The following is an 11,854-nucleotide window of genomic DNA, read 5'->3' as shown; positions in this document are numbered from 1 at the left end:
CTTGTTTAATTCATTTATTCTTCATAAAAGCAGTTTATTATTTGTATCAGATCTCTTTGATGTATGGTTCTTTGTCCAAATATGAGTTTTTCTTTTTGCATCAAATTACTGAACCAGAGCAGTAGAATTTTGGATTCCAAACCAAAGGTTTACATTGGTATGCACTACAGTAACCAGTTGAATTTGGTTGCATGTTATCTGTTTTTCAGTTTGGGGTTTTTTTTTCATTTAGATAGTGATTAGCAAATTTGCTGGTAATTGGCTATTTTTAAGCCTGTGATACTGTATTGGGTTTTTGTGCTCTAGAGCCATCCCTTTGAGCTCACTCTGAAGATGGCTGAGAAGTTTGTGTTAATCACTAGTCATTATTATTAATCACTGAGGTGATTATATCAGCCTTTCTGCACCACTATTCATCAGTAGTCCACTTTATTTTTCAACCCTGTGGGATGTCTCCTCAAGCCAGAGAGCCGATGTCCTCCTCAGGAACATTATTGGGCCTTGCCTGCAGGTGAATACCTAAATGGTGCCAATTTGTTCTGAATGATGACTCCTGTATGGTTTCCCATTTCAACCTTTTAGCTACAGTGGTTGTCCAAGCCATCATTATTTTATGCTATAGTTAACTTCGATAATCTTTTTTCTGACATTCACAGTTTGTGTTTTGTCTCTTGGAGTTTTTTTCTGAAAGAATACAAGATTGCTTTCTCTCCTCTTTCTTACCCTGTTTACTTGGTGTTCCTTTTTTTGCCACATCAAAAAAAATCTGGTTTTCCTTTCCTAGGTTTTTTTTTAGTCCTTTCCAACTTAGAGTCCCATTTCTCATTAACTGTAAAGATTTTGGCTCCTACCTTTGCTCAGTCCACGAAGATTTAAATGCTCATTACTTTTTTCAAACAAGTTTCTTAATGTCTTCTTCCATATTGTGCTTAGTTATGTGGATTTTTAATGAGGAGCAATTTCTACCTCACTGTCTTCTCTCAATTACTTGTCAAAAATATGATGACAGTAATTATCTGTGGATAGACTGTTGTATATTGGTACTAATGCCTGTCACACAGAGCTACCACTGTCTCATTTGTGTTTTACTCTCTCACCACCCTTTTTCTGTATCTGCTTACTGTCTCTTGTTTTATACTGAAATGATACTGAAATTATAAGGCCTTTGGGGCATGAACTACTCGTTTCATGTGGCATAGCTGATACAATCCAGGTCCTGATCCAAAGCACTTCATTAATATTAACAATAAAGAGCAGCAGTTGGCTGCTGAATTCTCTCTCTTTTCCTTCCATTCAGAAAGATGAGACAGGACGGATGTTTTTACTATTTCTGTAGGCTGAAGTGAAGGGTTAAATCTATCCCTGAAAAGCATAGTAACCTATTTTTAACCTAGACATAATGTGTTCTGGAGAATAAGTAAATCAACTGTTACAATAACTAAACAGATCTTTATCAGAAGATAACCAGAAAACACTGGATTTCCATGTGTTTCACCCTTTATTTTAGTTCCTTTTATCCTTTTATTCTGTGATCTCTTCAGGCTCCAGTAAAATCCTACCATGGTAAGTCACTTTCTTCAAAGTGACAGCAATAGGAAGGCAGAGCAAAGATTATACATCAGCTCAAAGCAGATCACAGAAAAGAATTTTATTGCGAAGCACATCTTCAAAAGTAAATACCTAACATTAGCATGGCTGTCACATCAGAGGCTACTCAACATTGTACTTCAGCAACACACCTTGTATTTCAGTCTGGCTTGAATTGGTCCTGACGTGATGATGGGTGCTGGTGTTAATCTAGAAAATTTGCCAGTATATGAAATTATAAATATGTTGATTGTCAATTCTGTACTTGTTTTAGAACGTGGAGCAATTTGATGCTTCCTGTCACAGTAACAGCAATGGAAAGTTTTAAATGGGGCTGAGGCCCTCTTTCCTCAGCCTTTGAGGAGTTCTCATCTCTGTAACGTACAGATAAAATCTCATGTCAAGATCGCTGTCCTGTTAGAGCTCCTACAACAGTGGCAGTGTTGCTATTCTGCCTCAAAAGGAAGTGGGGTGATCCAGCATTTTGCCAGATGAGTGCCATGTCCAATCACAGTCCTTCTGTTAGGATGTATTCAACCAGCCAATTGCTAAAACTTTTTAAAAATCTTCATCACCAATATGAAGATTTGTCTCCTTTTTGTTTTTATTTTATGCAAAACAAGTCTTTCATACTCAAGCCTCTTACTATTGCCACAAACCATTGTGCACCAGATTGTTTTGTAGCTCATTATGGAGATTCAGATGATCAAATTAGTGTTTTCTGTGTGTCTTTTTCACACAATATAACTGTATGTAAACCAAAACTGATAAAGAGTTGAAATTATTCAAATGATACTGAACAAAACTTGTAGGCACCAATGTAAGCTGACACATCACATATCCAGGTGCTCTCTGTGATCTAAAATGCTTTCATTTTAATCCTTTCGGCAGGTATTTTGTGTATTTTCTTACTGATATTTTATGATATAAATAGGAGCATCTGCAGCCTAGTGTAAGGTTTTGAAAATCTGAAAGATCTCTCTGATTAACTCTTCTGCTTCATGGTAAACTGAAAAGCAGCATTCAGTCTGAAATCAAGGGAGAGATTCCACTGAGGATTTGGGGACAGGCCCAGCAAAACTGTTTTAAACACAATGGACCTGCAGCTCCTGCTGACTTCAAATAAAATTGGAGATATTTCAGTATTTCACAGGTTGAGATCTAGAGTAAGGAAAAGGCTTTAGCATCTTACTGCAAATACTTTTTTTTCACTCCTTTTCAGGAAAGGGAAGAATTATATTTTCCTTAATGGCTTGAATTCATTTATTTCAAATTTAAAGACTTTCTTGTTTTGAGAGGAATAGATTCCTCTAAGAGACCCATTTGTAACAAATGCTTCCGTGTATTTGGATGGTTCTCGGATATGTAAATTAAGAACATTTGGAATTCAGAGATGTTGAGCTTCTTAGGAAAACATGGTGGTAAAAGTCCCATTGGCTTTTGCACAAGACAGATTTAGTTAATAAAGAATATTTATGCAGGTACTGACTTGATGTAATGCGCCAGCTGTGTGTGGCTTCAGCTCCTTGCTGTCATTCTTTAATGAAGGATAAGCAGACAGATGCTTTTCAGCTGACTCTCAAACAGAAAAGAGGTCTTGGGTGCTACTCTTCAAAAGATTTCAGAAGCCAATAAAGAGAATTGAGTGTAGTGACATCGTTCATTCAGATGACAGCTGTCCCACTGTTTCTTCAATTTGAGGGATATAAATTAACATTTTGAGATTATTCCCTGTGGAACAATCTAATAGGAACCAAGGAGAAGCATGTAAACATTGAACTGATTTGAAATGTAAATATCCCAGATAATGTGTTGATTTGTCTAAACTAAAAGGATTACAGATAGCTGTCCAAAAAAGATTTTGGAAGCTAGAAACACCAGAAATAAAGGCATTAGTTTTTTCTACCCTGCATGACAAGGGTAATAAACCCACACTGATAAAGTCAGGTAGGGAGGTTAAACTAACTTTCTTTATTGGCCATTTTAATTTCAAAAGCATATAAAAACCAAGTAAGTATTAGATTGCTGCTATTGAATTGAATGAGATTCTGCTTTCATTCCATTTTTGTGGCAACTGTGCTCTATTTATTTTCCTCTGTTCATTATTTATGTACATTCACAAAACTATATTTAAAATTATTTATGGGTTTTGATTTAGAGTGATAACAGTGAGATCCATCTCATACTGTGTTGTGCATTCTTGCAGCTCTTAGCAAACATAGTGTAATTTTTCTGGCCTGAGGCATGTTGTCATAGGGTTATGTGTAGTGCACTAAAACAAGAGGGATTAGTGTATATTGCGTAATTATAGGGCCACATTTTAGACACCCCTATTTCTGTATTTGTTTGAGCATCTCTAGCATCAAGGGCTGTAATTGTGAGCTGATTCATAACAAGCTGTGAGATTCTAATTATCTAACATTCTTAACTGCAGCTTCCTATCTGAACTCACTGGTGATTAGACAAAATTTTCCTGGCCTGGAGCAATATTCATTGGTGGATCTTGTGTATGTCCTTAACTTCCACACAGGTGCTGACAGTGGAGCTGGTACCCTCAGGAAAGAGGAGAGGACAATTATGAAAAGGGAGTTCAGTGTATGAATTCACTAAAGCTCTGTTGCTCTCAGTAGGATTTAGGGTTTCTTTATTAATTAAAAAATAAAAAAAGGGTGCATTAGGAGCAGCAAGAGAAGCAAGTTAACAGTGCTGTGGTTATTTTTCATTATTTAGCTCCCTGCTTTTCAAAGAGAGGCTCAAGCTTTCATTAGTGAGGGGTATGTTGGTGAAAGGGGCTTATAAAAAGAGAGTGACTTGTGACATGATCAGATAGGGAAAGGATGAGGGGGATTGTTTATTAACTCAAAGAGGAGAGACTTAGATTAGATGTTAGGAAGAAATTCCTTTCTCAGAGGGTAGTGAGACGTGGGAACAGCTTGCCCAGAGGAGTTGTGGATGCCCCAACCCTGGGGGAGTGTTTGAGGCCAGGCTGGATGGGTCTGGTGGAAGATGTCCCTGCCCATGGCAGAGGGGTTGGAACTAGATCATCTCCAAGTTCCCTGTCAATCTCCAAACCATTCTGTGAGTCTATGACTCTTTGATTTTATGATACTTGTATCTTGAGACAACATAAATAGTTCTTTCTGAGGGTGGTTGCAAATTTTACTGTGTCAAGAAAAACATCCAGCATCACCTACTTTTGTAGAGTGTTGAGCTTGAACTTCAGGAGGAGATGTTTAAACTGTATTTCAGATAAAACATTCAGATATGTTTGGTAAAAGAAGCAGAATGTGGAAAGGACTTCATTCTATTCCTGTATTTTTATCCCTATAACCTGAATCCTGTGCAACAAAGCCAGAGTGAGCATCAGCAGGTATGAATGTGCTGTTGCATTAAAGTCAGTGACAATGGCCACATTCCCTTTAGATGTCAAATCTTTCACCAGATAAAATCCACATATATTTCATCAGTATATTGCAGCCATACTGACTTGGGGCCCTCTGAATAATTTAACACCTGGACATACTTGTTACTGTTCAAGAAAAAGCTTTCTATAGCCTTATTAATTGAGTGAAAGTTCAAAGTACTGTGAAGTCCTAAGGGGCTTGTGTATCTCTAAAGTCTTCTGACAGATATTTTAAACATGAAATAGAAAAGTCAGAAGCAAAGTCACTGTATAACAAAGGGAATGGTTGCTTAGGGAAAAAAAATTAACTGAGGAAAGAGCATCAGGAAAACAAACATACAGGGCTTATTTTTCTCCTTGCTCGTCTCTAAGGGACCAGACAGATCCTTGGAATCTTTGCTGTAGTTTTTCTCTTCTGTTCCCACTCCCGTCTTAAACAACATTAATGATCTTAATTATATTAACTTGAATTTGATTGTGTTAATGCTGTTTACTTTTGAGCCAGCTTCTAACTAAAAAAAATTAGCCCTTTCTAACTTCTGTAATTTAGATTCCACACTTCGTAGAGTCTGCCTTGTCTGACCTCTTCTTTTTAAGATCACTTAAGAGTTCCATGCTGCGAGAGCACACTGAGCTCCAGCAAATGGAATCATAGATTCCTAGAATTGCTTGGATTGGAAAGGACCTTAAAGATGATCTCATTCCAACCTTCCTGCCATGGGCAGGGACAACTTCCACTAACAAATGCCGTTGCATATGTCTTGCATACTGAAAAATTGCTGTTCCATTCTCTCCTTAAAAGTAGATTATTTTATCACTAACACTTGAGAGAATGCATTTCTTCCACATGACTTACAGTTTTCTGATTTATTTATACTTGCATGGAGTACTTTGCATAGGAATTTTATATGGATTGGTAGAGGATTAAGACTTGGTTTTGAATTCTAGTACATACTGTGTTTCAATAATTGACAGGCACCTGTATGAATTTTGAATTCAACACCAGATTGTGTTGCTTTTTTAAATTTTGACAAGAAGCAAACTGTTCAGTAAAAAATCTTTTATTTTCACTTGTTTCTATCACTCTCCTTTCAATAATGTAAACATTGCTGCCTCACAAACAGTAGGCCTTAGGAATCTATTTCAGTAATATTTATATTTCACATTTTTCTAATAAGACCCCTAAGGTTTACAATGAAATTTTCAGTTCTATGAGCAGTCATTGATTAGGGAAAAAAAGAAAGACATGGGTACAGTAGGTGTTTTTTTACACGGTTTTGGATGGATTCTTATCTCAGTGCTACTAGAGGAATTGCTTGAGTTCAGATGTATTTAAATAAGAGCAGTTTTGAATGTGTGACTGCTGAGAGATTAAAGCTGTCTCCAAAGACCAATGTACCTGAAACTTTGCAGCTCTCTGTGCACAGAATTGAGATGCTGTGTTGCTGCTTTCAGTATTCTGCCTAGCTACACCCTCATTAATCAAAAGTGCTCACATTTTCTGTAGAACTTACATTTTCTTTCAAAACTGTTTGATTGCTAATTTGTGTGCGCTGTATTTCCAATAATCATCACAATACCAGGTACTTACTGGAAAGGTGGAATTTCTGTAAGTTCTTCAATGTCTCCTCAGGTGAAGGAAGAGGAGCAGGCAGCCAACCACACGCTGATGATCCAGGAGACGCTGCAGCAGGCCTCAGTGGAGCTGTCGGAGCAGCATCACCTGGTGGTGTCCTCAGATGAGGTGGAAGGCATCGAGACAGTGACTGTCTATACCCAGGGTGGAGAGGCTTCAGAATTCATTGTTTATGTTCAGGAGGCTGTGCAGCCTGTGGAGGAGCAAACTGTGGAAGAATCAGTGCAGGAGCTCTAGAGAACAGTGTTCAAAGGAGGTGACTTCTTGATTTGCCAAAGCCAGAGGTTTGGGGTTTTTTGTCCCAACCAAAAGCAAGCAAGCTGATGGATTTTCAGTTAATTTTTGAAGTGATCTAACTGGTTGGATTGTATCAGTAACTTAAATTTATTATGTGCAAAACCTTCTCAGACTTCTGTTTTGTAGAAAATGCTTTTGAGGAAAAAGTATTCTTCCCCTTCTTAGAAGATCTCTCACTTGATTCCTGTAAATCCGCACAAATATTGTCTGTTCAAAACTGTGGTATCCCATGATAAAAAACATCTGTAAAGATAGCTAGAGTGTCTGGAAAAGCCCATACATCCCATTTTATACATACTTCATATACTCTTGACTTGGCTGGAAGGAAAGTTGTTTTTTCTATAACTAAAAGGGCCTCTTAGCTCTGAGTACATGCTTAGAAATTATCTGCTGAGTTGTGGATCTAACCCAAACAAAGGCTTGAGATTTGATTAGAAACCACCACAGATGGACTGTAGTTTATACCTGTGAGATGATCCTTCGAGTTTGGAAGGTATTTAAAGCCATATGTGATAATTCTGGGTATCAGTAGGATGACTCTTATTTAGCTATTTGAATAATGTTAACTCTTTCCATCCCTCTGAATAAATACCTGTCCAGTATCATAAGGTGAAACCAAAACTGTCAAATCAAGGAAATACTCTTTTGTTTCTAAGAAAAAAATATATATTCAAAAGATTTGTAAATGCTATAAGAGATGTATGTTCATATGTTTTAAACAGACATGCTTGTAAATACAACTGTGTGAAAAGATTTGTACAAAAAGCTTAAGTAAATATTGACAAGAATCAAGATATTCTTAATTATGCATGTATATAGTTCCAGATTTTTCTTCATGAACCTTGAATTGTTTCTGGTTTAATATTTTTAAATTTGAGCTATAAAAATCATTAATAAATAGCAAAATTGTCATCTTTTATTCTAGTGCTCTAATTTCTTAAGTGTTGGCTTCCCTTTCACGGCTAATTAAAAAATGCTGGTGTGCATTGACTCTGAGGACTTATTCCTCCAGTTAGCAGTCTCTAATCAAGAAAGTAGCACCATGAAATCCAGGTGGACCATTATATGTGATTGAACTTATTTATGGGTGTACTGGATAAAAAAAGTGGAAAAAAGCTTTTGACTAAGTGGATGTAATGTAGGGAGTTGGTTGTCTGCCCCCTCTGAGTCTGCTGGGTTCTCTTGATGGTTGATAAAATCAGAGTGCAAGCCTTTAGTGGCAGTTTCTCACTTAGCTGTGGCGATGGGGAATTTAAATTTGGTAATGGAAAAGGACTGAGAATTGTTTGACTTTGGTGGCAGCTTGGTTCGTCTGGTTTCATCTTGACAGTGCAGGAGAAGCCCAGAGATGTTGAGTTTGTAGGGTGGAGACCTTGTTGCCATTTTTTGTCACTGACTGGAGCTGGTCACAAGTGTCTGGGTTGATTCTTTGTATCCTCAGTAAACTTGGCAAGAATGAGCCTTTAAATGTTTAGTAACATTTGTAATGTGATAGAAACTGATGCATCAAATGTATCAGAATGATTAATCTGCATAAGAAACTGTGTTTTTGTAATTACTGGTTGAAATTCAATGTTGATTTACAAGAACAATCCTTTCTGTTATCTAGAAGAGAAGAAAGCAGTCTCAAAAACTTAGAATTTGTTGAAACAGCCCATTTGCTGTTAAAGCCATTTGGAAGAGCCTCATGATCATGTGTTCACCATGCAGTAATGAACTTAGTGTAAAACCTCTCTGAAAAGGGGACAGAAAAATATTTTTCTATGCATCACTCAGGAATTCCTAAGTACATTGTTTCAGATAGACTGAGTACTTCTGTCTGGAAGAGCTGTGGCTGTCTTTGGACAAAGAGTTTTGGAGTTTTGTTTAATTCCAGTCTATCACAGCCTTACATACCTATGTAATTTAAGGCTTGATTTATAATTGATGAGTTATATCACATTTTCCTATATTAACGCATAAACACTTATGTGAATTTTCTGCTTCTTTTTTTTTTTATTATTATTTTAAAAATACATTTCAGTTCAGGTCTTCTTTTTTTCCCAGCTCTGCCATGACCTAAACAACACAGATTGTTGTTGCTTCTAATAGCATGTTTTCTAACCAAATTACAGACGTGATATTGATGCAATTCAGATTTTCAAAACATTTTAATATTTTTAATTCTTCTAAAGAATTTCTTAGTCCACACAGCATCTTAGTACTGCTGTATAGAATATGAACTGCATCTGTTCAATATTAATAAAGGAAAATGGTTTCACATTCCAATAAATTTGCTCACAACATGGACATGTGCTTTACAAACTTAAAAAAAAAAACAAGCCAAACCCAAAACACCTAAGAAAACCCCCTGCATCTCAAGAATGAGTAGAGAAAGGAAGAAAGCAGCAGAAATCATATTGCAAGATACTCAATCAAATGATTTAAGATCCAAGTGGTCAGAAAATCTGGCCTGTGAGGGAATCTTTCAGAGCTGTGTTCAACTGGCATGATCAGGACTTGATTTTTGGCTTGAACTCTTCACTCCTGCCTGTGGAAGAGTGTGATCACAGAAGCTTCAGTGAAATGTCAGTGTGTCATGGTTTAGCATAGTTTGGGTTTTTAGTTAAAGAGGGCTCCATCAGCCAAGAAGTGATTCTCTTGCAAAGAGGTGCTTACAGCTTCCTCTAGACCTGACAGAACCAATCAACTGGCTAGTTTGAATATTGGCAACTTTTTTAAGCCACTTGAGAAGCTTGACACGCCTCTGTGATCCACCTTTAAGAACGAACAAACCCCGGGAAAGCTGTCTCTTGCTCCCGGCTTTCAGACAGGTAACTGGGGGCGTGCGGCACAGCCCAGCGGGGCCAGGTTGGCCACGGCGCAGCTTGGCTGAGGTTTGAGCCGCTTCTGCTCGCTGGACACCCAGCGCAGCCCCCTCCGTGCGAGCCGGGCCGGCCGGGACACAGCCACCCCGGAGCTGCGCGGCTCGGCCAGGCCAGCCCTCATGCAGTGCGGCCAAAATTCATCTGAGGCCGCTGCCCCGCAAAGATCGTGTGACTAACAGCGATAAGGGAATTCCAGCTGTGGGGCCAGGTGAGATTAACCCTTTTAGTGCTGTAAGATTCTCCAGAGCAGATGAAGCCTGCAGACGTCAACCCTCTCCCGAGTCAGAGGAAGAGGAAAGGTGAAGACACGTGAAGAAAACACCATAAAGACACCCAAGTCAGTGAAGAAGGAGGAGCTGAAGCCCCGAGAGAGGAGAAAGGGGAGATGCTTCAAACCTAGAAGCTGAAATTCTGTTGTAAAGCTATGGTGATGGCCTATGATACATCAGGGTACCCATTGTAATTTCATGAAAGCATGGGGGGATGGAGTGTTCAAACTGCAATTGTGAGCAAAAGCACCTGTGCTGAAATAAGCAAATCTTGAAGTAGCTGTAATTTGATGAGAAGCTTGAACAGAGAGAGATGAAAATTATGAAGACTCTTGTTCCCAGGGAAGAAGAAGACATCTGTTCCTAGAGATGAAGATGCTCCCAGAGATGGATGAAGAGAACCTTTGCTTCTGAACAGCTCAACCTTAAAATGGTACCCCAGTAGCTCAAGACTGGACCCTCAAAAGCAGTTGTGGGAAAAGCTCTAAGTTGACTGGACCCTCGAAAGCAGTTGTGGGAAAAGCTCTAAGTTGGGGGAAGGGACTCTCACGTGCAAGCAGAGAACCAACCCGGGCGGCTGTCTTGTGACATTGAAGCCATGGAAAGAACTGTTTCTTGTGGAGATGTCTTCATAGCATGAGCAAGAGAGACTCCTCTCCCTAAGTGAACTGAAAAAGAGATTATTATAGAGGTGGTAAACAGACTGAAAATCTCATGGGTTGTCTTTTTACATTGTCAGTGGGAGAAGGGAGAAAGGTGGGGGGAGGAGAAGTGTTCTGAAGGTTTAGTCTGGTTTTTTTTCTTTCTTTTAGGTCTGTTAATAAACTTCTTTATACTCTTTTAAGTTTTGTGCCTGCTTGGCTTTCTCCTAATTCTTACCTCACAGAAGGTAAATAAGTAAGTAATGGATATATCGAACCAAACCACTACACAATGTAAATGTGAAAATGGACCCAGTGAGGAAGTTTTACTTTCCTGCCCCTTGTGAAAATCAAACTTGGGATAAAAGCATGCTGAATGTTTGAGAATGACCCCTCACAGAGAACTTCTTTCCTAAGTCCCACCTAATCTTTTATGGAGGTAGAATTATCAACCCATCTTATGCCCTAAAAGACTGCAAGCCTGTCTTGTCTTGCTTACACATAGAGTTGTATTTATGTAAGAGCAGTGAGGTTCAGCTGAGGACTCTGCTACTAGTATTGAGTAAAAATAATACTGATTCTTATTTTGTAATTCTTTTGATCTCTTAATAAGGATGATTGCTATCAGCGCTCACAGAGCAGAGCTGAGTGAAACAGATGGTGTGCACAAAGTCCTAGTTTATAGATTTTTGTATTTGGGTTTGTGGTTTATGGTTGGATTTCTTTACACCAGATTACAATTTTTGCTATTTGTAGATAGGTTTGAGCTGTATCTGAAAGTTTGAACAGGGAGTTCATGAGAAACATGAGCTCATTTGCAGATGGCATCATTTACAAAAGTGTGGCTTGTTTAGGTAATGCTAATCCTGCAGTCTTCACTCATAACATGCTGAACTGCAGATGTTCCGTTCCCTTTTGTGACAGTGAGGTTACTGCGTGGCGCTGCATGTGGTTTGACAGCTTCTCAATTTGCATTTCTAGCTTTCCCATCAGAGCAGACATCATTTCCATCAATAGCATCACTACTCCATTTATCTTTTTTTCTTCCTTGAAATGAGGGCAACTTTTAATCTGGGAAGACTTTCATGTTCACTCAGTCACAGAGATGTGTTTTGGCTCATCCTGAGAGGATCAGACTTGCTATTAGGACATAA

General features: G+C 38.5%; 1 protein-coding gene across 2 annotated transcripts in view; it reads left to right on the top strand.

Moving 5' to 3' along the window:
- Window positions 1-7,913, top strand: part of ZFAT (zinc finger and AT-hook domain containing) — a 70,316-nt gene extending 62,403 nt beyond the window's left edge. For both annotated transcript variants that reach the window (XM_017739058.1, XM_008637493.2), the window contains exon 16: window positions 6,624-7,913. In XM_017739058.1, coding sequence (XP_017594547.1) covers window positions 6,624-6,863 — 240 coding nt within the window. In that variant the 3' untranslated portion in view covers window positions 6,864-7,913. The remainder of the gene's footprint in view (window positions 1-6,623) is intronic.
- Window positions 7,914-11,854: the final 3,941 nt, after the last annotated feature.

This window comes from Corvus brachyrhynchos, unplaced genomic scaffold (genome assembly GCF_000691975.1).
Source record: "Corvus brachyrhynchos isolate BGI_N302 unplaced genomic scaffold, ASM69197v1 scaffold187, whole genome shotgun sequence".
In the NCBI taxonomy this organism is placed as follows: Eukaryota; Metazoa; Chordata; class Aves; order Passeriformes; family Corvidae; genus Corvus; species Corvus brachyrhynchos.
This window is presented reverse-complemented; position numbering and strand designations above follow the sequence as displayed.